The sequence below is a fragment of the Epinephelus moara genome, chromosome 13 (genome assembly GCF_006386435.1).
Source record: "Epinephelus moara isolate mb chromosome 13, YSFRI_EMoa_1.0, whole genome shotgun sequence".
Taxonomy (NCBI): Eukaryota; Metazoa; Chordata; class Actinopteri; order Perciformes; family Serranidae; genus Epinephelus; species Epinephelus moara.
In genome coordinates, this window is record NC_065518.1 from 24,908,304 (window position 1) to 24,934,528 (window position 26,225).

General features: G+C 41.7%; 1 protein-coding gene and 2 non-coding genes across 13 annotated transcripts in view; 1 reads left to right on the forward strand and 2 right to left on the reverse strand.

Moving 5' to 3' along the window:
- Nucleotides 1-11,861: 11,861 nt before the first annotated feature.
- The window catches only part of rhbdf1b (rhomboid 5 homolog 1b (Drosophila)), a 60,488-nt gene continuing 46,124 nt past the window's right edge, over nucleotides 11,862-26,225 (reverse strand). For 8 of the 11 annotated variants that reach the window (XM_050060619.1, XM_050060616.1, XM_050060614.1 and 5 more), the window contains 16 exons: nucleotides 21,013-21,241; nucleotides 20,314-20,520; nucleotides 18,522-18,644; nucleotides 18,276-18,418; nucleotides 17,854-18,108; nucleotides 17,656-17,767; nucleotides 17,448-17,522; nucleotides 15,932-16,093; nucleotides 15,641-15,741; nucleotides 15,491-15,554; nucleotides 15,252-15,346; nucleotides 14,914-14,989; nucleotides 14,454-14,554; nucleotides 14,153-14,306; nucleotides 13,848-14,071; nucleotides 11,862-12,987 (listed from right to left, as the gene is read on the reverse strand). In XM_050060619.1, the coding sequence (XP_049916576.1) occupies nucleotides 12,792-12,987; nucleotides 13,848-14,071; nucleotides 14,153-14,306; nucleotides 14,454-14,554; nucleotides 14,914-14,989; nucleotides 15,252-15,346; nucleotides 15,491-15,554; nucleotides 15,641-15,741; nucleotides 15,932-16,093; nucleotides 17,448-17,522; nucleotides 17,656-17,767; nucleotides 17,854-18,108; nucleotides 18,276-18,418; nucleotides 18,522-18,644; nucleotides 20,314-20,520; nucleotides 21,013-21,241 (2,317 nt within the window). In that variant the 3' untranslated portion in view covers nucleotides 11,862-12,791. The remainder of the gene's footprint in view (nucleotides 12,988-13,847; nucleotides 14,072-14,152; nucleotides 14,307-14,453; nucleotides 14,555-14,913; nucleotides 14,990-15,251; nucleotides 15,347-15,490; nucleotides 15,555-15,640; nucleotides 15,742-15,931; nucleotides 16,094-17,447; nucleotides 17,523-17,655; nucleotides 17,768-17,853; nucleotides 18,109-18,275; nucleotides 18,419-18,521; nucleotides 18,645-20,313; nucleotides 20,521-21,012; nucleotides 21,242-26,225) is intronic. The other 3 variants (XM_050060620.1, XM_050060624.1, XM_050060622.1) reach the window with 2 other exon arrangements.
- On the reverse strand, nucleotides 13,702-13,773 carry trnap-cgg (transfer RNA proline (anticodon CGG)). The gene has a single exon. It is a non-coding gene; the product is annotated as a tRNA-Pro (tRNA).
- On the forward strand, nucleotides 14,674-14,767 carry trnai-uau (transfer RNA isoleucine (anticodon UAU)). The gene is made up of 2 exons: nucleotides 14,674-14,711; nucleotides 14,732-14,767. It is a non-coding gene; the product is annotated as a tRNA-Ile (tRNA).

Genomic DNA, 26,225 nt, shown 5'->3' on the forward strand with positions numbered 1-26,225 from the left:
GGGCAAGTGAGTTGTTAGTTTACATGCCCGACCGTGAGTTTCACTTGCCCTGGGCAATCGGGCAATCCTTATTGTTGAGCCCTGCAAGTACAGAAACACGCTGCAAACAGGAAACAGACTCAAATACAATGGTCCCGCAGTGAAATGCCACTTAGCAAATGTATGTAAAGAATTAAGTAAAAGTGCTCATGATACCCCTATAAGTGTCATATTATAATAATAGATTGTTATTACTGTTTCTTTCATTCATTTGTATGTAGCATTTTACTGTAGAGCTGGAGCTGTCACGTGATGAAAGATGAACAAAACTGTAAATGACCCATAGGTACTTACATATTGGGCAAACTTAACATCAACACACCAAAAACGCAGCAGCAAAGTCAAATGCTCAACTCAAGTTTCAAATACAATCAACTACACAGTAATTGTGATTTCACCTTCACTGTGCGTGCATGTCCTCATCCACCTGTGCTGAGTCATAATGGCCCATCACACCACCTCTACCAACTGGTAACAGCCAGCAGCCACTCCTCTGTCCAGACAGGCCCAGACTTGCCTTGTACAATGATTAGTCCTGCTTGTCTTACACTGGACACAATAGACCCTTCCTCACAGCTTTGCATCGCTATTGACCCATCGCTAACTACTTGGAACAGAAAGAAACGAACAGGGGGAACCAGACTGTTTCTGTAGAACAATAAGAGAATGTGGGAGAGCCACATTCCTCTGATGACTGTAATGACTGGGTACGATGCAGCAAATTCACTTTTGTGCTCATTCATTTTCACTTTACACTGTAAAACTATAAATGTAAATGGGATCATCTTATGCTTGGATTAAAAATGTAGTTGGACTGGAATTGAGTATGAATGTGAAATCTGTATATTATTTAGCACTATCTGACTGAATTCAAAAATGATTTCTAATCCAGTGCAAGGGATACATCTGTCAAGGCTATCATTGCAAAAATATACATCTTGTATTAGTGATTCATTTCACAGTCCAAAAAAATCTTTTTTTTTGACTTGATTCAATAATTTTCGAGAAATTAAATGATTTTTTTTTTTTCAAAGAAGACAGAATAAGGCAGATTACTCCTTAAACATGAAGAAAAGGGCCACTTGATGCTAGAAAGTGTTTGAAACAAGTTTATGATTTTAGGTAAAAGTAAAGTACATGAAAGGGTTCAACGCCTGACAATGGTGCCTTGGCAATGGTGCCTTGGCAATGTTCACATGGTGGGAAGCCAGTGAGGGATCATATCTATGTGGCTGTTCTGGAGATACCTAAGAGATGCCTTTCAGTGTTGTATTTTTTTTTTTAAATTTACTTTATTTGTAAGGGGCCATGTGTAATATTAAACATATATGTTTAACATTTAATTTATTGTACCAGAGTTAGCTTAAAGATAATTTACAAAGCTTACATCTTATTGGCTTTCTCTCTGAATTTTTAAGGCTCTAGTTGTTTGGTTTTTCTCCGGTTTGCCCCCAACATGAAATACAATAGGACATGGGGGAAGAGTCATTGCATTCATAAATATTGTGGTTACATTCATAGAAAGATTCATTTGTCAAGCATTTGTTGGATTGATTTACTTTCACTATTTTTTAACATGTGTATCTTTAAATTAAGATTTGGATCCATTGTTTTGCCAAGATATTTGAAATGAGTAACTATTCCAATGTTTTTACCCTTGATGAGAACATTAGGGTGTGTACATTGTTTTAAGAGTAAGACAATTAAGCCACTGTATGGTGCTTTTCATGGCAGTTGTTTGCTTAACAGCTGCTATCTCAGCTGTTTTTACATGTGTGTATACAACAGTGTTATCAGCATACATTTGCAGTAATATCCCAAGACACTGTTGTGGAAGATCATTAACATATAGACTAAATAATAAGGGGCCTAACATGAAACCCTGAGGTACGCCAAATGTGCACTTTATGTTACCGGACAGTGCATTATTAAGTTAGACACACTTGGAGCACCTGTTCAGAGGCAGGTTGGATGTGGACAAAGACAGTATGAGCCTCACATTTTCTATCATCTTATTTTGTTCTCTCTTCACCCTCTTTTTTCTTCTTTTTTTGACATTCTCATCTTTTCCCTCTCTTGGTCCCAAGTGTGCTGTGTGAATATCAGATAACAATGCCGGAGAAATTAATCCAATGAGACTTAACCCACACAGAGGGGGGAGGAGGGGAGAGGAGGGGGGAGGTCGCGTGCATAGAGAGAGAGAGAAGGAGAGAATTACTAACCATCAGAGAGATTCTGAGAGGGCATTCAGGGAAGGAGTATTGTTAGTCTGATCGCTAATGAGGTGTGTGTGTGTGTGTGTGTGTGTGTGTGTGTGTGTGTGTGTGTGTGTGTGTAATTAGTGACTGGGAGCCAATGAGTGCAGAATAAGAGAAGGTCTTCAGGACGGCTGGAGGACACATGGTAAAGGAAGAGGAGAACTGTCCTCTGGAGATGACAGCGAAATGTGTTTGTGTGTGGAGGGGACACACACACACACACACACACACACACACACACTCAGGAAGTAAGTCATATTACAGTACTATATTAGACAATAAGAAGATGTCCCCTGGCTTTCCCCACTGTTGCCGCAAATCTCCAAAGAGTTCAGTACAACCTGATGTTGTTGCTTAGTCCATAATAGCTACTATATGTCATACAAAGCCCCTAAACTCAAAAGTATCTTCGATAAGGATGGTGTCTTTCTTGGGTTTAAAAGCACTTTTGCGATGCGAGGAAGAGACGCTCAATACTTCCCCCCACAGTGTCTAATTGGACTAAATGTAAGCAAATGCACTGCTACCAAAGTTACAATAAGATAAGATGGAACTCTAATTATCTACTTTTCTGACAGGGAAACAGGGCTTGACAAATAGCATCCAAACACAAAAAAACATGCACAAATCAAATAGGGATTATACAGTACAGAGTTTGCACTCACATCCAGTCATTTGTAATAAGATGGTTTTGAGAAGCTGGGAAGATTCTCACAATGTGCTGCAGTTAAAGAGATTCACTGGCATCTGGGAGAGGCTAGAAATTAAAGAAACAAAGTCAGATAATGTAGGACTATCTGCTCAACTTGTAAATCTCTATATTGTACAAGACTTAGAGGATGAAGACTGGTTGGTTTGGCAAACGCACATCTAGTTGACTTCCAAACCTCCGATAAAGAGCAGCACATTATACTTTTCTGAGCTTTTTGAGGGACTCTAGCCCAAACTGAGAAGTGGCTACTTCCTGGAGGCATTACGCATCAATGCAGACCTGGTAGGTATTGATCTCAGCCCACCCCTATGGTGCCTGTATGAAACCGAAATTACAGAAAGGCTATTGGTAACTTAAGGGTTTGCAACAACAAATTCTCCAAGGTCAGGATAGACATCTGAGGATCTGCAACCTTTGTAATGACAACCGTCTCGGACACAGGCCAGAAAACTACTGAAAGAATCCATCTATGTCTAAATGAATTCCAATAAGCCAAAATTTGTATTTTTTGTTTGTATTCTATGCAGTGTAAGCATGTTCTTGAGTCAGTTAAGTCTGGCACATATTCGTATTTACCTAAATACCTGAAATTATAACAATGATGTCCATAGACTTAAACACTTCAATGGTAACACACACACACGAGAACACACACACACACACACACACACACACACAGGCAGAGGAGGTTTGTCACTGTCAGTCCAGGTGGTGTATGGGACCATGTGGTTTCAGGGAGGCCTATAACATTACTCTCCATCAACTCTGTCATAGGTGGGATCATCAGACAGGTGTGTGCTAGGCCTGCCTTTCCCCTCCCCCGCTCGCTCTCACACAAACAAACACCCCTCCCCCGCTTTGGTCGGCCTCCTTCACCTGATGGCCTGGGTGCTGAGTCTGAGGAGATTGTGTGTGTGTGTGTGTGTGTGTGTGTGTGTGTCTTGGCTGTTCCACTCACAATGAAGAGAGAGGGTCTGTCAGTGGCCACCTGTTGGCCAGCTGTCAGGGTCCCATTTCAGAGTCGTCTTTCCATGCAGACACAACAGCAGCCCTTTTTACACAAAGCTCCCACAATATTGCCACAATCGTTTTGCTTTTTTATACAGAACCAAACAACACTGGCATGACACTGTGTGTGATTTTAGACAGCATGGAGGGAAGCGCTTTCTAAACAATAAGAAAGGCATGACATGGCCATTACAATCATTTACCTTCCCTGTCACAGATCTCATTGTCTCCCCATTTATGGCTACTGTTCTTCCTCCTTGAGTTAGCCGCTAACTGCTGCTAGCTGTTTTTTAAATTCTCCGGTAGTCTGTTGCACGGAAATCTCATCTCATCTCATTCTGCTTTGTTACTACCTCTGTGAGGTGGAATAATGGCCATTCTCACCTTAAACAGGCTCTGTAAAAGGTTCTCGCAGCTACATCTATCCATCTACCTATCAAAACCACTCTGCTTTACTCTATGCCCGCCATTGACGTGGGAAACCTGACTTTAATTTTCTCTCGAAAAAACAAGCATCCATTAAAAGATGAGATGAGGCGAGGAGGAGATGAAGGAAGAGGGGGGGAGGACGGTGGAGTATCTACGGAGTATCTAAGTGTGTCTCGTTTGATGCTGATCAATGGCTCGCAGATACCATCCTCTTCATGTCACATTACCATCTCTATAGGAGCTGTGATGGAGAGTTGGGGGGTGCAGCAGGGATGTGGTGGGGGGGACTGGAAAAACCAAATGATGAATGAGTGATGGAAATGGGAAGGCATGACATGGACAGGAGGAGGAGGACATGACAGGATGGAGGTGGATTGGAGAAGGGACAAGTGTGTGTGTGTGGAGGGGGTGGAAGGTGGGAAGAGAGGGGAGAGATAATTTCCTCTGAGGAGTGTGCAGGGGATGGGGGTAGCTTTGAGACGGGGGAGGGGGTCTAATGGCTTTGGGTGCTGCCTCTATTAGGTCAGGCACCCACTAGATGACAGAATAAGAAGTCCTGAGATGATTTGTCAGGATCTGTATGTTAGCAGGGTCATTAATTTGTCACTATTAGCTGCTCCGCCAGATTTTATACTGACATAAAAGAGGAGGGGGGCAGAGAATATTAGATTATATGTGTAATCTATGACACGTAGATCTTGCCTAAAGCTGCTATGGTTGATATTTCTATTAGAGCAATGTATCAAATGGTAATGTGAGAACAAAAGGGTGGCTCAAAGTGGCAAAACCACAGAAAATGATTGCCTGGCTCTGCAGTTCCTTTCAATTCTACAGTTTTTTTGTTTCTTTAAGATGCTTGTTTGGTTTTCTGGCCTGCAACTTAACTGTTTTGGTTCATTCTCATCGCTTGTAATGTTGATTTTGGCCACAGCAGACAGCTGCTTTCAGCACAAAAAAAATCCCAAAAAATCCACTATACACACTAAATGCCATACCATATCTTCATACCTTCTTGACATATTTGACTGGGGTATATGCTTTATGGCAGTATTTGTGTAGGTTCAACTGGGAGTTGTGATGAGTGGCGAGTTTGCTACATTCCACGGCCTGTTTTTGCATTTTTTAGACTCAAAATTCACAAAATTTCAGGAAGGGAAATATTCTTACACCTATTCTCCCTTTCATCCCACTCCCACTCTGGCTTAGTCTAAATAAATCTTTGATTCAGAGTTAGATGTGAAAATATTCAGTATTTCCCTGCTTTCTCTCCCTGTCGTTGCTGGCCAGCTTTTTACTCATCCTGTAACGTTATCCCCACCACTTACAGTCGAGATCTTTCTCAGCTCAGCTGCCTGTTCCACCAGTGCAGACTGACCTCTGGTGGTATGTGCTGTGTACTACAATACATTGTCTCAATACAGCATCTCTGTATCAGCTTAGTAGATAGAGTATTTTGTATTTGGGAGGATATTAATAATCATCACATTGGGATTTCTAAATACCCTGGTTTACTGTAATATCTGTGTTGCCAACTTGGTGACTTTTATGCTATATATATGCTATATATATAGTGACTTTAAAGACTCAACAAATGTATTTCTAAAAAGTGAGAGACCATTAGAGAAAAGGAGAGAAATGCATTGTAATTCATTCCCATGTGTGCTATACGCAGAGTAATTGCAGTCCACAGCTCATCCACCATTAGCCCTGGGTTTTCCCTTCTTGCTCCTCTTGCGTCATGCAGTAGGTGTAGGACAGGCAGGAGGAGAGGAGACCTTCGCCGTGGGAGTTCAGGTGTAGTGAGTTTCTATGGTCACACTGACGCCCTCACTCTCTGGATAGGAAGCTCGAGAATATGGTGCTCTATAGTACAAGCCCCAGAGCTCCCATGCCATACAAACAAAAGGATTTTCCGATTGAATCTAATTCAGCAAAGAGCTAGTGCTAGCTACTTTCACACACAGTCAGAAACTAGCTGGTGAACATAGTGGAGCATTTAGTGGCTAAAGAGACGGATATTTCCCTCAGGAGATGGTGGAGAACAAAAACAGAGCAATAACAGAGTGAATATTGGACCCACATTCACTAAGTCGCCACAAACACAACTCCAAATAAATGCTAAAATTGCAATTACTGCTGTAAGAAACAGTGTGTCAACAAGTTTGTCATATTAACTTAGAAGGTCAATGCTGGTTTGCAAACGTATCATAAAAGTCACTATTACGTCAAAATCTATGACATTCATACACAGTGTGGGTAATGCTAGTCAGTCAGTTTATATAGTGCCACGCTAATTCAACCTGTATCTGATTTTACATTCCAACTACACGGGTCTGGTAATTCTGTTGTTTCGCTGTAGTTTGCATAAAGTTTCTGATAAACTTGAAACAGACAGGGCTGTTACAGCAGAGAGGATTGATACCACTGTCATGTTAATGCGCTAATGAGGCTACAGCTAGCTTAGCTTGGGCTGACCAAACGTCCTCTTTTGCCCAGACATGTCCACTTTTCACGTCTTGTCCGGGGCGTCCGGGGGGTGTTTATATATTGATGATAATGTCCGGTTTTCCTTGTGTGTGTGTGTGTGTGTGTGTGTGTGTGTGTGTGTGCGTAATCCCCGAGAGGCTGCCTTATCGGCGGATCTCCAACGAGGAAGCAGCAGACACCGGCGGCGCAGCATTAAGCTTCCAAGATGCCGAAGCGCAAGTGCAGCTTCACAGATGAACTGCAGAAAAAATTCCCAACTTACCGTCCCGACCCGGTCGGGATATATGGAAGGCTTAGGGCACCGTGTGCAAAGCTGGCACGTATGATTCTGTGTCTAATAAAGATGCCGGGGAGCTCAAAGTTGGATTTTCTAATACAGAAGAGGTATTATTTAGAACATTATTTCATATTATTTATTTATTCATTTGTCCAGTAAGACTTGAAAAGATAGCTATTATTTTACAAGTTGATTTTTCTAATACAGAGGAGACATTATTTCTATCATTATTTCATTCCAGAGATTTTACATTTATTTTACATTTATATTTCTGTTTTGTACAATTGAAACTTGTAAAAAGATTATTATTTTAGGCATAATAAAAGCAAGTTGAGTAACCTCTGAGAAGCCTATCTAAATTTCTGTCTCTGAGAGATATTATTTTGTAATATAACTGAATTTTCTATCCATACATATAAACTTTAAATAAGGCATCTTTGAGTAAACTGTGAGTATTATTTAAGTAGGCTATCTCATGGCCGGGTCGAGTGTCCTCTTTTTTGGAAATCAAAATATGGTCACCCTAGCTTAGCTTAGCAAAAAGATTGGAAGCAAGGGGAAACAGTGAGTAGGGATCTGTCCAAAGGTAACAAAATCCACCGACAAACATTTATAAATGCATTTATTAACCCCTTATGTCACTTTTTAGTACATAAACAGTAACGTAAAAGCTCTTATCAAAGTCTCAAAAAGAAAGTGCATAAGTACATTTCCCAAAATGTTGAACTATTCCTTTAAAAAAATCCCATAGGTTCTCTTCTTGATTCGTCATCTTGTTCAGTGAAATCTCAGCAATGTAAGCTATACATTGTTCAGCACACACGATTGACAAGACTTGATAAAAAAGGTCACTGCAAGACAGAAATCCCCTCTGCCCTCAAATAACCTGATGATCAAAATGTCAGATGGTTTGACAATCAATAACGCTGGCTAGCCAAGGCAAAGGTCTCCATCCCTTTCTCTCTGTCTGTGTGTGAAAGAAAAGGAAACACTGCATCATTGTGGCAATGTTTTTTTATTAACATATTTTGAGCGTGTGACCTCTGACCTCCCTGTATTAAAGGAAGGGGGCAAGCATGACCTTTACAGAGATCGGTACAAAATTAGAAATCAACTTAATGCAGCATCTGTTGTATTCTGTACGCAGATCAGTGTTGTCTGTGTTTGTGCTCTCAGAGCTGCTCTCCAACACAAGTACACACTTATTTAGACTCAATTACAGACAGGACTTAATGAATGCTGGAGCAATCATATGTGTGTGCGAGTGTGTGTGTGTGTGTGCACTCAAAGAGAAAGCAAGAGAAGGGACAGAATGAACAGCGGTGCAGCACACAGGGAGCACCAACAAGAGTTCTGCACGCTAATAAAGCCCCTGCTTGAATTAATGACATTTAAATCCCAAAGAACAACACAGCAATGTCGCAGAAACTTTATACCCTCAGCAGCAGTCACATTGTGTCCTGGTACCAGGTTCAACCCGGGAGTTATTGGTCTTACGTTGCCATCTAGTGGGCAATTACAGAACACAATAAACCTTTCTTTTCTCATGTCTTTGAACTGAATCCTCAGGTCATATGAGAAATGAAGAGGCAGATTGATGCTCTCTGTTATACTCCTCTGGTTCTTATTCTGCATGTTCAATCTTGGTGCGAATATCCACAGTATCTTACAAACGCTACAGCAGAGTTAAGTATAAATTCAGATATAACAAAAGAGAATGAAAAGGAGAGAAAAGTGGCAGTTACAATGGGCCCCAATGCACGCTATTATGACGAGCCCTGAGGCACGCTAGAACTGGTTATGCACCTAAACTAGCTATCATCTTATCGTCACATTATTAAATAGAGACTTGACATTGGATAACACCAACATACACTTTCCCCAGAAATCATCATTGCATATGACAAAAGTATCAACAGAAATAAAGAATTATTCATTTAACTGTATAGTTTTTATAGTTTATGTAAATGACCCCAATGTTCAGTAGTGTTAAGCAGTTATTTTGTTATTTCCAGTGAACCAGGAAGACACAGACAAAGACGAGATTGACGAAAGGTAAACAGTGCAGTAATGTCAGTAAGACGGAGATAAAAAAAACATGGAAAATAAAGATGTAAAAAGTAAGGAATGGGGTGAGTTTAACTGTGTTTAGCGTCAGTCAAGAGGGCAAAAGGGTATTATCTGCATTTCTTTGTGTCTAATTGTCAAATCATTTTGAGTTTTGGTATAATTGCTAACTTCATGAGCTAAGTTTAATGCATTGATATGTCTTTTGTTTTACTTAGTTTCTGTTCAGCTTTTTAATTGAGAACGGAATAAACTGCCTTCGACCATCAGTCCAGACTTGTTTTATTTGGACTGGGACGATATGATTTATTTATAGTTCATAGAGAGTAGACATATGTTTTATAACATATAACATGACTGAGATGGGTTTGCCTTTTCAAAGGCACACATAGCAAACAGCAAATGCAGTTTTTCCTTGAACACAGGCACATTTCTAAGGTAGCAATCTATTCACAAGGGCTTTTGTATCTACCCAACATATAGTCGAAGGGTCCACTCTCTCTATGGGCCACCTCACTCATGGGCCCCAAAACAACAGCCCTTCCTGCACTGTCCATACATATGCCCCTGTTTGCAGCCACTATTCTCTATTTGGCATGAAAGTACCTTCTTTTAAAATTAAGGCAGGAAACAATGCCTCTCAGTGACACAAAATCACAAGTTATGCCTTGGCCTGTTCATTCACTAAAACCTCACCGAAATGAACAAGTTTTGCTAATTTCACAATTAATGCAAAGGTCACACATTTAGCTACTGACCTCTGAGAACATAGCACTGGTTTCAGTGTAACATTATGGCAGAGAGTTTAAAGAAAACCTTAAGATAGTTTGAAGGTGAGTGTCAACAACAGTTGGTCTCTTTCTTGAAAAGGACACACGTACACAGCTTTTCTGTAATGAAGCTAGCTGCTGCCTGAAGGCCTAGCCTAGGCCTGTGGTGGCTAGTCTTTGCTGTTATTTGCGTAAGGAAGCCATTTAAACGTGCTGTGTCATTATCAGGACTCACCTGTGGATGTAAATGTCTTGTCCAGCAGCCTTGTGAGCGGTGTCAGCTGTCAGTCGCAGTCAGAAAGTTGCTCTTCACAGACTATTACTATGGCGTCCTGAAGGTGCTGTCAACTTGATGCACGCGCGCTTTCGTATGGCACAAGCACGTGCGTAATAGCGTTTTTTTTTTTGAATCGCGCGCGTGCTTGAGCGCGTCTGAAAGTCGTCCTGCCCAACTGCATATAAACGCTCAGTCTGCTGTTATCAAGTGTGGATTTTGATGCGCGTGTATTCACGCTGTTACGGTATTGCTATTTTACATCAGAGTGATTCTGAGTTCGCAGTTGTTTTACGACAGTTTAAAAATTATGTATTAACACTTGAAGTGTTCCTGTTTTTTTCAAAACATTTTTAAAAACTTTTTTAACTGTAATAAGATTTAAATGGAATATTAAAGCTCCAGTGTGTAGGATATAGGAGTATTTATTACTTTTTCATCACCTTAGAATGAGACATAAACCCGGAAATGAGTTAGCATTTTAGCACTCCTGGTTCCCTCGTCTCAAAGTCAGTAGGTTTTTTGAACGGGTTTTTGGTTAGATAATGCCTGTGGTTGACAAAAGCTAAACGACTGTCAAATTTTGTTCTGTTACAGGTGTGAATTCTGAAGCTAACAAGTAGCGAAATGAGACTACAGAGCGTAATCAATCACACATGAAAACCTCATTGTGGTGACAATGTTGATGTCATGCGCCCGTGGTGTAGTTCGTTTACAGCCTAACGTCAGCTTCTTACTTCTGGTGACTGCATTTACGCTTTAAAAATCGTAACAGTGGTGTTCATTTGTGACGATTATTTTGCTGAACAAAATATGCAAGTACCACAGAGCTTTTTTTCTGAAACGATCCAGTGTGAAAATCCCACAGGCTTTTTGATGAGGGAACCAGGGCGATGCTAACTTCTATATTGGCCTACAAATCCACGTCATCCTTGCAGCACTCTATGTCTACATACAGAGCTGGTCCTCTTCCACGGAGTCCGCCATGTTGTTCTACAGTAGCCCAGAGCGGACAAACCAAACACTGGCTCGAGATAGGACCATTTGTGTTTTCACGTTAGCCACTGTAGTTCTACACACTTGGGAGAAATTTTAGTTCTGCAACCTCACAGCTAGATGCTACTAAACACTACACACTAGACCTTTACCTAGTCTGTATAAAAAATATTATCTTAACTATATTTAACATAAATCTTTAGCCTGTGCTTTTTACCTTATTGTCAAATCATGTCTCTGCTCCTCAGTGAACACGTCTGTGTGTTTGAGCTTAGACTGTAACAGCAGTTACAAAAGTTTACCAGTTTCCTTGCAGGGTTCCAACATGGCAGATAACAGTGGACCCTCAAAGCAACCCAACAGGCTCCAGTGGTGCAATCGTTCAGCGTGCAGCAGGCTGGATAGTATTCAGCTGACTTATGCTGAGGTTGTAATTTCAAGCCTCACCTAGAGCAGAGTAGTTTATCTTTCTAGACGTATCCTCAGTGAGCAGGCACTACATGGACATTTAAAAATAATGAGCTGAACTCCTGCTGAACCGTCTTGTTTAGTTTATTGTCAGGTAGCTAAAACGCCACCGCAATGAATAAAAACACAACTTCACCTCAGTAACAGCTATTCACAATGGAGCAGATTAACATACAAGTGCGTTCTTTACAGATGTAACACTGGGCGAATATAAAAAAAACAATCCATTGATGATTGAAGTGCTTTAAAGGCTGTGTTGGAAACTAATGTTTCCAGTGTGGTAAAAAAACAAAAACAAAGTGGCATTTCAGCCACTAAATACTGAAGTAAGACCATATATATTATATGAATGTGTCAGATTGTGTGATGCAGTTTCTACAGCGATTGAGGAACAAGACCCAAAACGTCAGAAACTGCTGACACAAACTCATACATGGCACAAAAAGACATCCTGTGGTTTTGTGTCAATAAGGCACATTTTACAGTCTCATTTCTTAGCAAGTTTGAACTCTAAAGACATCCAGTAAAAAAGTACAAAACAAACATCCTCCGCTCAGCCACTGCTGCTTCTTCAGGTTGTACTGTTCCTTTTGGCCACTGAGCGGCGCTGTTAAGTTACCACAGAGGAGAGGTAAATCATTTGGCAGGAACAATTGTCTATGTAACTCGCCTCCAGTGTGACTGCTCATTGATTAGCCCAGCTAGAGATCAGTCACACACAAAATAATGGTTAGTCCTTTTCAGTCAGCTTTACATTGATAGTTGGGTTCCCATGCGTGTGAAAATTTTTAAATGCCTGAAGGCTCACATGCTCAGCCTTTACTCTTAATGGGTCTGTTGAACTTTTCCAAACAGTGAAACAAATACATCCACATGAAATCCTGAAATTCTGGTCATTATTCCAGGAAAATGTCACAAGCTGCTCCATAGCCAACATTAATGACCAGTTCAGCCTCAGTGCACATCCAGAAACAGTCGAGGTGACATTTATTTCAGGGGCCGATGTTCAGAGGAGGTGTGCGTTCAGGTCGTACTTCTCACAGAATTTGTCCGTGATCGGGATGCAGGTGAGGTACTCGCACCAGTCGCACTTCACCGGGTAGACGTAGAAGAGGACAGCCAGGGCGGAGAGCAGACCTAGGAAGACCAGCAGGAAGACGCAGATCTGGATACGCTTCCGGTACATGTCGGATTGGCCAAAGCTGGGGAGGAAAATCCTGCGTTACTCATCTCATAATGGAGTTATAGAGAGCAAGTCACATGGAATACATGAGATTAAACTTTATTGAGTCTCTTCAGGATTTTTCCAGCTGTTTCTGGGATGGTTGCAGCTTGCCTAATTTCACAGCAGGATTTCTAAAAAAAAAAAACTGCAATGCATGTTGCAATAGTTAAGGCCTTTTTTGTGTGAGCAAGTTAAAATTGCAAAAATAGTTGCACTATTACTACTATTATGAGTAGTCAGTGTTTCCCACAGAATTAGAAACTATTTGTGATGGTGGTGGTGGGGTGGTAGCACTCAAGGACTGTCTGAACCGACCGCTTTCATTACCTCATTAGCACAAGCTAACACAGCAGTAGTGGCTAACATCCAACAGTGGGCCGTTAAACGGTCCCAACACACTCAAACCGACGCCCAACTCTGATGTTTAACCTGTTAATAACCATAAGCTGTGTGATGCTAACATTTACCCCTGTCACTGTGCGTGTGTGTTTCAGGCACAGCAGCAACATGATAAACTTAAGGAGAGAGCAGGGCAAGGAGGGGCTGAATGTATTAATACGCTGCATGCAGCGTAAAGCTTCAGTGTTGGGCTACAACTGGTGATGGTGAGATTGTAGCATCCTGGCAGGCAGCTATTTCACTGAGTACAAGCACTGAGACAGTGAAACACAGTCTTAGTGAAGAAAGTTTTGGGCTCGTCCGGGATTTGAACCCGGGACCTCTCGCACCCGAAGCGAGAATCATACCCCTAGACCAACGAGCCACATGCAACAATGCAAAAACTTTGATATAGGATTGTACATATTGCAGAAAATCTGCCTTTTTTTCTTTACCTACCTGATGTATGGCAGGAAGGCAAAGGACAAGAAGAATCCTGACACAAAACCGCAGACGTGGGCAAAGTTGTCGATCCACGGAAGCAAACCGAAGGAGAAGAAGAAGACCGAGATGGCTAGCAGCTTGGTGAAAGCCCGCCAGGGTCGCTCAAGGATCTGCCAGCTCTGAAACAGCTCCACGAACAGACAGGCCAGGATGCCGAACTGGCTGCCTGCAGGGCCCACCTGAGATAGAGTTCACAGGTCAATTAACAAATCTAACTTGTAGCATCTTTTATACAGCTGTATGTGACGGTGAAACTGTACCTCCGCTCTGTAAGGCAGGAAGATGGCTGAGGCCAAGTTGCCAGTGATGCCGCTGAGCATGTAGATGATGGAGATTCTCAGCCAGCCAGCCAGCTTCTCTAAGTCCCTCAGCACCGTCATCTGGAAGAACACTGACACCAGGCAGTGCAGGATCCTACAGACACAAACAGGACAGACCAAATCCACCTGGTGTCTTATAATTTATCACTAATACAGCACTTCTAGTTTCACATTAAACATCACTCTTAGTGCTGCTGGGGCCTATCATCAGATGAATGTAAAAAAAGAAGAGTTCAGTCACCCAGCATGAAGAAAGAGAGACAGCCAGAGTCGAGAGAACTGGTCTGGGATCTCCGGGTTGAGGAAAGGCAGCAAACCACACACGTCATCCATACAAGCCACCTGGAAGAGAGAGAGAGAGACAGAGTCAGTCAGCCTGAAGATCCACTGCCACCCTGTGGAGGAAAATGAGAGTGTTGAATTCAGTCCAAAATCCTTTCATTTCCCGACCAACAACAGTTGCTCCAGTGGCGCAATCGGTCAGCGCGCGGTACTTATAAGACAGTGACCTGCAGAGCAATGCCGAGGTTGTGAGTTCGAGCCTCACCTGGAGCAGCGAAGTTTTAAATTCAAAAGTCTGAGGGCATGTCAGATACATTCTGAAATACTGATTAGGGCATAAAAAGCCTTCACCATTAGCAAATATAGCAGCTGTTGTGTCAAGTAGGTGAATCATAAGCAGACTGTTCTGTGTGTCCTACCTGTGAGCAGAGAGTAGCCTCCTCGTGGAAGTAGCCGTGCATGAAATCACAGTACTCTCTGGAAGTGATCTCACATCTACAACATAAAACACATCGTTGAATTAATCAGCTCACACTCCAAAAAAAACAACAAGGATTGTAAAATGATATAAATACATATCTCATCTTTGTTTTTGTGTTAAATTAATGTGATAAAGTGTTCCAGTATTCCAATCCTGGTCACATAGACACTGTCTGTTGGTCCTGCAATTATATCATTTCTTTAATCATGCAGAAAAAAATCTACACTATCTCTGTACGAGTCTACTCCTGTGGTGTTCAGTGACATTGACTCTCACCGTCCTTTGGTTCCGATGCAGCAGGGCCGGCCTGTGATGGTGCAGTCTATGTGGGGGAGGTTGGTGTGATTCCCAGAGTTGTACCGTGTACAAACCTACAGATCATAAGCGACGAAACATTACATCAAGCTATTTAGTCGTTATGAGAAGGTGAAAGTGCTGCATTCAGTCGGCCCTTTTTTATGTTTAAGACAATGGCTAACAAGGAAAGGATAAACCTAAGAAGTAAATGTACTCACTGGCCACTTGGTGATGTCATCAGGCCACTCGTGAGGCGAAACTGAGGCCGGCTCTAGACAGATTCTACAAAACCAAGAGCAAAACTTTGTAATAAATAACCAGGTGAACACTCGTCTACTGTAAGAGCGACTAAGCCCAGGAGTGCTTACCTGGGGTCCTGATGGCAGACTGCACCATGCTGGCGGAGTGTACCGTTCAGAGTGGGAGCGCTGGGGTGCTGAGGCCACTTCACCCACACTGCCAGGGTGCTCTGCAGTAGAAGACAGACGGAGGGAGAGAAATCATCAACATTTTTCTATTAATCAATCTTTGTTTGTGCAGTGGTGAGTGCAACTAAATGGTGAAACAGGAGATGCCTGAAGGTGTCCCATGTAACACTTCTGTTCAATATATCTCGTTTTAACATCCTATACACAGACGGTGGGGTTGCTTTCACTGACCGAACACTCCTCCTGTAGAGTCTGCAGGCAGCCGGAGCGATCGTTCCTCACGCAGCAGCCTGACTCCCTCTCCCTCGCTCTCTTCTCCTGGATCAGTTTGTGGATCTCTTCGTCTTGGCGCATGCATGGGGAAAACTTGGCTCCCAGGTGAATCAGCGCCTCCTGCAGGACAGAGGTTAGGTTGGTGTGGTGAAGTTGTGGATCAAGAACGGTGGCTCCCAACCTTTCTTGTCTGAACTACCATCATAGCCAAATGTGTTCATGTGAAGTGATTTTAAAGTGGATGTTATTCAACACTCATTATATAAAAGGTGTTATTGTTAACAATAATGTTTATATACAATTAAATAGTCAATGTTTTGAACAGTTTGGTGAAGTTTTCATTGGTGCTACTAACACTTGGAGTGACAAAAGCTCAATCTTTCAACCATGTATCCATTACTTTTAATTATTGTTTAGACTTGTCTGTTTGGTTGCTAATAAGTTACAGTTTTTTGCTTATAACTTTTTTTATGTTTGTTTGTTTGTTTGTTTGTTTGTTTCCAAATTAGTTGAGCTACTTAATTTTCCATGTACTCGTGGAATTAAAGATCTAGACAACTAGACTTAACCCTTCTGCTCAACCGTTTGTCAGAGCACATTTTGAGTCACTACATCTTAATGAAAAATGTTTTGAACTTAATTTCACCTAACTGAGCTATCTCTACTATTTGGTATAGGTATGTTATGCTGTTAAAAATCCACTAGATGTCGCTGTGTCTTTAAATAATATGGCTTTTAAATGTGTTTCCTACAGGAAGTTAGTAACAAGAAAACTCATTCCAGACGTGGGCTCTGTGTGTTGGATTTTCGTAGGTGGGCATATATCTTCAATATCTTATAGTTTCAGAGGTCTTACTGAACAGATTTAAGTGACTTATTACAAAATTAAAAGTCCAGTAAAGGTCAAGTCATTTTTTTAAAAACATGCTCTACCAATCTGTTCATTTGTCCTTTTATGGTGAAGGTAATGAAGCTAAGCTAATGTAATTAGAATTGACTATTTGCTAAAAAAAAAACAAAAAAAAACAAAAAAAACTTTTTATTCATTTTTGTTTAATGATATATTTAATGTTATACATTATATATATGCTGAAAACAATTTGCAAGTATGATTTTTTTTTTTTACTGTCTAAAGCCATGGTCAACCAAACAGCTGATTGCCTGTTTATGGTAAAGATAGCAATGCTGAGATAATAAATTCACAATTTCAGCAAATTAGAAAAAAAATGAAGATTCACTGTTGTTAATACCATACACTTAATGTTAATAGCATGAAGTAATCTATCAACCGTTTGGTGTAGGCTTATATTTAAAAAACTATGGGGTCACATTGCAAAAATAGTAGCCATAATGAAATATGGTGTGTGGACATTAAAGGGTTAAAAACACTGGAGCTTTTCCCATGTTGACCCCCACAATCAAAGCTGAGTGAAGAAAAATCATAGAGATAAGATGGAAAATAAAACACACTTACTGAGCTTGGACCGACCCAGAAGTTTTGTTGTTGCACAAACTTAACATTTTCATAAACTCCCTTGTTCCTCAACACCTCAAAAAAGAAAAGGGAAAAGCAGTATTACTAACATTGCTCGATCATATGTTTTAAGTGGAAGTTCACCTCAAATTCTTTAGCAAAAATATATCAATCTATTCATTATAACAGCCGTATAAAATGTACTTACAGAGTCAACAGTTTCATGTTGGGTGAAGCCCACAGGAGCAATGCCGTAGATGGTGACAGCCAGGATGGTGATGAGCAGATGGACACATGTGATCCAGTAGGTAAAGAAAGGCCTAGAGACGACAGACAAAAAATTTAGCCTCCATCATCTGGGACGTGGACAGTCATCCCCCACGGGAAACAGAATGGGCTGTCCTACCTGTGATCGTCCATGTCCTCAATCTGTCTTTTGACGAAGCTGTCGATGCGTTTGCGGTACGTCCGGTTTGTGAGACGACCCACCATGCCGAGCCCGTAGGGCCTCTTCTCTTTTGCAAACAGCTTCTTAACGGGAACCACGATCCTTTGTCCGCGCTGCTGATGGCTGTTGACGCTTACCACTTCCTGTTTCAGACGCACCTTCGGTTGGACCAGAGAGCCGTCTTTTGCCTTCCGCCAGCCTCGCTCTAAGGGCCTGGATGGAGGGAAAGGAAAGTGAGAGAAAGCATGTTGGGCATGGTATTATAATACAGCACATAACATTATCAGGCAGTATGATGCAAAGGTTGGGAGCTTGTCCTGTCACGTCTCCCCTGCAGCATGTCAGAGGTTCATGTGTTCGTATAACAAACATAAACCCACAGCATGAGGTGACTCCTCTCCAGTTCGTTCTTGTCCAGCGCACTTCCCGTGAGCTCGCTCTCATCCAAATGTTTGAGGTCGGCCTCCGATGGTGTCTCGAAGACTTCATCAGCATAGCTGGACAACTCGTCATGCAGGCCTTCCTACAAAGATGAAAACTAAGTAAGTAGGAATTCAGGGTACAAGATTGTGCTTTAGGCCAACACATTATGGCTTGCAGTGTGTGTAAGTGTGTCCACTGCTCACTCTGGTGAAGAAGGAAGTATCGAGATCATCAGCGAAGTCCACGGTGTCGTCTTCAAAGAAACTAGGAGGCATGAAACTCCGTCTGCGACATCGCCCGGCGGTGCTGTCCCCTAATGTGCGGCCCTAACAAGTAGAACAACACGCACAAACATCATCATCATCAGACAGAGGTGCAATGGTGCCTAACAGTTTTTCTGGGGGAGTCTCCTACTGAACTTGTTACCTCCTTAGTCTGATGGTTGTGTGTCAGTAGATCAGCAGATAGCTGAGCATTCAGTGTGTGTATTACCATGGACCATCTGCTAGTGGGGCCCGGTGACCCCCACACAACACACACTCGCAGATACTCTCACTCAACATTTATCCCTTCATATGGGCGAGTCTGTAGCCAGTGGACCACATACAGAGAGCCATCTCTACTGTACTGAATGAATACTGAATATAATGGATGTTGTTTTTCTAGGAATCTCTTCACATGCAAAAGTTGTGATCTATTAAAACAAACTTGATGGGAGAATGTGTGCACCTGTAGGGAAAGTCTGAAACATTTTGGAGACACAGGAAATTGGTGATGCAGACGATGAGATGGTGAATTGAAGCCAGATTGTAGAAATTAAATGTGAGAAGAATCATTGTAAATTTAATGATGCCTGTCACATATATAAATGCACTTCATATCACCTGTTACTTATACATTCACTTTATCACAAACATTCAGTCCAGCCATTTTATGTGCTTGTGCTAGTGAGCCGTAACTTTCCATAAGCACCTTTGAGTTTTAAAAATCATTATAAGATTATGGTGGTGTTGCCTCACAGCAAGAGGGTTCCTGGTTTCCAGGGTGGGTGAGCCCCTCTGTGCGGAGTTTGCATGTTCTCCCTGTGTCAGCGTGGGTCTTCTCCGGGTACTCCAGCTTCCTCCCACAGTCCAAAGACATGCAGGTTAGTTGGTGACTCTAAATTGTCCGTAGGTGTGAATGTGAGTGTGAATGGTTGTCTGTCTCTATGTGTCAGCCCTGTGACAGTCTGGCGACCTGTCCAGGGTGTACCCCGCCTCTCGCCCAATGCCAGCTGGGATGAGGTGCTTTTCATTGAACATTTATGGTTGAATGTGGGCGTGTAGAGGGCGGAATATGAGGCTGATCCATTTTTGGCGCCCGCCACTTTGGGCGTATGCATGTACCCTTTTAGTAGGGATCCTACGCACTGCCTCATAAATGAGACCCCTGGTCTTTTAAAGATTTGTTTCTAAACCTATTAAAAGTGTAGTATTGTTACTCTATTAGGCATTGGTTCTGTATTTTGCTCCTAGGAAACACCTCTTATCTTGTATATTTGTATTCCGTCACATATTTAATACCCTATTGTTATAAAATTGAGCCCAGTGAGTGACCCTGTAAATTGTAAAAACTGTGGTTACTGTACTTTGTGTTACTGTAATTCGAAGCATTTTGTGGCACAAGAATATCCTTCGGGATAAATAAAGTTCTATTGAATTGAACTGAACTGAATTGAATTGAATTGAACTGAATATATCCTAAACTCAATCTCCTTTTCAGAGAAAAAGATAGTGATGTACTGCTGTTTGTCTGTAATGGAGGACAAATGCCTTTGTATAGCACAGTTACAGCTGGTCCAACTGTGCGTTTACGTTGTGCAGAAATGACAAGTAATTTCAGAACAACAGAGCTCGCAGTAGCTTTGAAGCACAGATTTTGCAAAGCACAGACTATCTGGAAACAAAACTAAAATCTACTGTACAAACAACAATAAAAAAAAAAATAAACAAACACCTTCATCAGTGCTGCTGCAGCCTTGAGGCTCATGACTGCGACAGACTCCCGTTTGCGTCGTCGTGGCAGCCGGTTGAGTGCGGAGCGGGAGCTGGAAAAGGAGCAAAGGGAGGCGGTGCCGGGCGTGATGGGAGTTTGCGGGACACTAAAGCCGTCTACCTCTTCCACCATGCGGAAGGCACGACCCCGGGCCAGGGGGTCTACGATCTGCGCACACACATACAAACACACACACAGTATGTATGCGTTGGTTCACCAAAGCTTTTTTTTTTTCATATTCAATTGTCAAGCCACATACAACAGTAAACACACGGTGAGAGAATAGTGCAAAGCAGGGAGAACACATGTCTAAACTAGGGTTAGATTGATGTCGCAGATTACCACACTTACCCTTCAGTATTAACATTAGCTGTGTAGTAGCATCATGAGTTTCGGTGGATAGTTGTTGTCAGGAATCATATTTACTAGATATTTCTTGCATAAAATATTCAAAAACGTCTACTCAAAAAAACGCTTCATGAATGAAAAAGCCATCAATTGAACCCTAGGCAAGATGACAAGAGCAAAGAGGTAAAGCAAGCGCCGGAAATCTACTGTGAACCAAAGAAAGAGAGTGAAAGAGAAACATGATGGAGGAAAAGGTGAATAATTCTTCAATCTCCTCCTCCATCCTGTAACGTGCCCCCGGCGCCAGCCTACCCTCTGCATGCCATAGTGGTGGTGACTGGGGTGGTGGGGTGGGAGGTAGAGGGGAGGAGGGGTCTCAGTGCTGGCCAGGGAGAGGTTGTCCTGGCTGTGGAGCTCCATCTCCCTCATCACCTGTGGCTTTAGACCCCCGTACAGATGGCTGCAGTGCTGCAGGCTCTTCCTCCTCCATCGCTGGGTGCTGTCGCTGTCTTTGCTCACCCCAAACCAGTCGGCCGTACCCCTGGGGAGAGGACGCACTCTGGTTAGTACGTGAAAATAATAACAACACTGCAGCCATCATTGTCTATTTCATTTAATATTTATACATAATCTATTGTAACCTTCAGAGAATCCTGACACACACATACAGTACACGCTGACTATTCTTTGACAGTCTGAGCCGTAGATCCCTCCTGATTAACAGATCAACATGATGATGATCTTGATGGATTGTAGCTGCTTGTTGGGGATTAGTCGACTGATTAATTGGATCATTTGTTGATTGCTTTCCTGTCTATACTGATGCGGAGAACCATACATGTACAGAGACGCACGGAGCATCTATAAATGTGAAACCTGACACTTTTTTAAGCACTTTAAATACTAAACATGAGGCCAAGATGCATTGTTTAATACATTTAATACAAAAAAAAATATTCAAAACAGCAACAAGACATAAACTTAGACTAGTTTAAGCTACTTGGTAGGGCAAATTTAACAAATTAGATTTATTTTAAATGCAAAAAAATCATCTTAAACTTTAAATCTGGATGGTAATAAGTAATTAGGTAGTAAAAAATCAAGATAAAACACAAGCTAGCACCAACAGAACACAGTGAGAGCTACAATTAGGTTGCAGCAGGTCTCTTGTGCAACATATCAGACTAAGAAATCATCATTGATTCACCCTACGCTACAATATGTAAATGAAAGCAGATAAAGAAAACAACTTGTAAAATGCCACAAGTGAGCTTTGACGCTTGCAGTTCTATCGTGTGAACAAGGCCATGGTTGGCTTTAAGCGCAATCCACATGTTAACATATTCCATCGGTATGACAGTAGCATGATGTGTGCATAGCAAGTGTGTGGTCAAGCCACAAATAGAGCAGACAGGTGATGGCGAGCGAAGCAGAGAACAAGTTAGCAGTAAAGTTATTTTGGGTTGACATCTTCTCATCAGCTGGTCGATATGCTTTCATCCGACCAAATTCTCATTGGTGGGGCAATAGCCTGTGTTACATTTATGAGGCGATGTGTCCATCAAAGTGTTTTAATTTCCCTTTTGAAATGCTAGGCGGTGTTGTTCAGCACTTAAGCATGTATGTGATGGTCTTTGTGATTGGACGACTGAGTAAAAAATGACAGTGATGTGCGCAGAGTTCTACCCGATGTTGAACACTTTTCACCTCTCATTTTTCAATTGAAAAAAAAACAAAGATAAATAATCACAGAAGACTTCCAGTGTCAGATTTATCACCATGGATTTATTTTACAAAGTCTCCAAAATGACACCGCAGCCTCTGTTGGACCAGCAGCATGACTAAGGTTACCTTCTATTTAGTGTTAGTAGTGTCATGTTGTGTATGACATCGGTCCTGTTCAATGCTTGGTGATGAGAAAGACTAGCACACACAGCTCAGCTGGAACAGCTCTGCTTCAGTGATACTGTTTATTTCCAGATAATGCTACAATAGACACATTTATTTTTCACTGCCCAATCAGACAACTGCATGAGGCTTTCCACTTCCTCGAACACAGAGTTTATTTGACCTGGGCAAGCGTTAATGTCAAGCCTTGTAACAGGAAAAATAACGTTTGGTGGACACGCAACGCTAACAGGTAGAGTGCCATCAGCGCACTGTGGATGATTTAGTTAACCTAGACATAACGGGCAGAATTTTCCTCTCCATCGATTAATCAATTGGTAGAAGAGCAGGTAAGATTTTCTTTGGTTAAACTACAGCCATAGTGTTACAGATGTACAGGTACATTTCAGTTTGTCCATGAATACACACTGCAGCTCCTCGAGACCCAAGAAAACTTCCAGTGTCCTGCTTCCAAACTTCTGGGTAAAGTTAACAACATGTTTACAACGAGCATGTGGTAGAGCCACGGTCAGTTTGCACAGAGATCAGTAAGATTCATATTTATTTTTCATATATTGATGCTCATTCTTGGCCTGTTGTTCTTTTTTCACATTTTATTAAAGTCATGATGTTATCACACTTTTACAAGACTTGAAGTTACAGTATTTTACTGTGATTAAAGTCTTTTTCAATTCAATAGCTAAATCAAGATATGTTCTTTATATTAATTAATGCACAGAGTCATCTCATTTCATAGTGACATGTACATGACAGAGCAATTTATATGTTGACTGCATCCAGTGTTGTACTGCTCATTCTATATAATGACTCATTGCTCCTGTATGGTGAAAAGAGATCAGGAACACGACAGAGGAAGATAGGAACTTTAAAAAAGGCTTACTAAATTGCAATATTGGTCTAAAAAATTTCAATTCGATCATTTTCTCTTCTCTATCTCTCTCTTTCTGTGTGTACGTCTCCATGTTTGATTGCATGGACGCTGCCAACCCAGCTTAGAGAGCCTGGATGAAAAATATTGTCTTGATCCTCACACGACCTACTGCCCTCTGTTCAGTCAGCGGTAAAGAAGCAGATGTTGTCCGAGTCCTGCAGTTCATGAACTGACTTGGCTCTGTGTGTGTGTGTATTTGTGTTTTTGTCATTTATTCTAAATAAATGTGCATCCAGGTCCCTTTTTTCCTATGAAACAGCACCTGCGTGCCAGGCTGAGTGTTAACGGATCAGGAGGGGGGGAGGCCACACTGGGGAAACTGTTTAGAGAGCAGAACACTCAGTAATAAACATTCAGCCCTCCTCATCAAGAAAGACGCCAGCTGGGGAAGCCTTTTAAGGCTGCACAGGGGCAGGGAGGGGGTGGCGCGGCCCTGATTGTTGTCCTCCCGGAGAGGAATGTCGTCGAGAGAAGACAGGTTTGTGAAAGCAGAGCGAGACGGGAGTCAGGCTGGGCCTCTGACAGCGAGGAGGAGGAGGAGGAGAGGAGGTCATACTATGAAAATAAAACCTTTCTCAAATACAGATCTGTTTCAAGATGAACATCCACTACTGACGGTAAAACATGATGCAAACTCTCGCCCACGTTGTGACTCAAGGTCTGTTTCAAGATAGCTGACATTTGTTTGTGTTTGTTTAGAGAAGTGGCCGTTTGTCTGTGTGCGCACATGCACCGACACGCGTGCATGTCATATTCGCCCACACAAAACCATAAATAAAATATTCACGACTGGTTGACGACAGCACAAATCCAACACCAATCAAAGATTAAAGCTGATGTTAAGCCACATGAATTAGCTTTCCTATCCTCGAGGTAAGGCTGGTACACATGCAGCAGCAATCTACTGTAGCATAATTATAGGCTTAGACAGCACTCATTTCATCAGGGAGAAAAGGCCGGGGGGCAGAACTACTACAATCTAAACAAATCCTATCAGTAAACAGAGCATAAAGAGACGATAAGTATGAGCACTGAAGATAAGAATTGAGTTTTCTGATTGGACAAATCCATCAATGGAAGGTTATAGTGTTACTTCAGTACTGTATTGTAAAGGAACCTCATTTAGGGGCACAAATGTCAGGTTCACAATCACTGAATAGGGTTGGACGGTCCTTGTGGTTCCTGCTTCCTGCTACCACAGTGATGGAAAATAACAACACCACTGCCCTTCTGAATGGCTCATTTCACTTTAAAATACTCCAGGAAGGTTCACTTGACAAGTCAAAAGTAATATGCACTTTGTGTCAAACAGAATAAAAGTATCACCGAAGTACTTCAAGTTTGAGACACCGCCTACGAGCTGAGCACTCAGGTGCAGCTACTCAGACTGATGTCAGTGAGCAACAGCATCGCCAAAGCCAGCAAAGCACTACTGTACAAATCGCCTCAGACCGGTGGATGAAACTAACTCGAAGACGTTAACTACAGCCCTTTATAAATAGGTGAGAACTGACTGCAGACCAGTCAACATCATGGAAGACGCAGGTCTAAGGAACGTACTCAGGTTGGTATGCTGTTCCAGTCATACGCCATACCGTCGTGGGAAACCATAGTTTCACGCATACAGGACCTCTAAGAATCAGAGAAAGCAACTAAAGTGGAACTCCTGAAAAGTGCAAAGGGCTCATTGGACTTCAGTGAGTACTCAATCGTCTGAGAGCAACTGTACACCATATTGACGCTGATTGCACACTGTACTCCTTCGTTCTAATGGTTGGACTATGCAAAAACATGTGCCCCAAAACCCAGGAAAAAAACCCTGCAATTCACAGAATAAGCAGATAGTCTCCTATCTCTAAGTCATGGTTTCAAGACCACACTGTTGTATCAGTGCCGCCCTGATTCATAAGAAATAAATGTAAAAGATAAAATCATAAAGTAAACTTCTTTGCATTCATTTTATTCCCAATAAAGAAACTCTGGGAAGACCTGCTTCAACTTGTTCACATAGATTTTAAAACTGTTTTGAAATGCAAAATAATGGAATTTTAAACATGCCATTAAAAAAAGTGATTAACCGTGACTAACTAATGAAATTCAGCGACTAACTGCGGTTAAAAAAAAATAATAGTATGACAGCCCTAATTCAATTATATCTGGGACCACAGGCGGTAATTTAGTGTCATGCTGATCTAAGTGCTGTTTCACACCCTGACAAAAAGAAAAAACTCCCACGGAAAGTCAGAATATTTGTCTTTGTGCACAACAATTATCCAAATTAAAAATCTTACTTGTTATGACATGTTCGTTTGAAGTGACTTCAACCCCAAACCATCTATATCAATTAAATAAAACATGCAAAAATGCCCATGTTTATCTATTACACTGTCACCAACAATATATTAGGTATATAAAATCAGCCCCATTATTACCAGCTCCAACACGCATGCTAACGCCTTAATATACAGTTAGGCATAGAGAAATATACGGTATAATATACAATGTCACAATAACAGGGCCCCTTCTGCTACACAGGTAGTTCTACTTCTGTTATGCACATTTCTTCTCATCTAACTCTTTGTCACCAGGCAAATTAGCGTATTTCCAAAATGTCAAACTATTCCTTTTAAGTTTCTGAATACTACATTCCAGAGGTGGGACCAAGTCATGGTTTTGCAAGTCACAA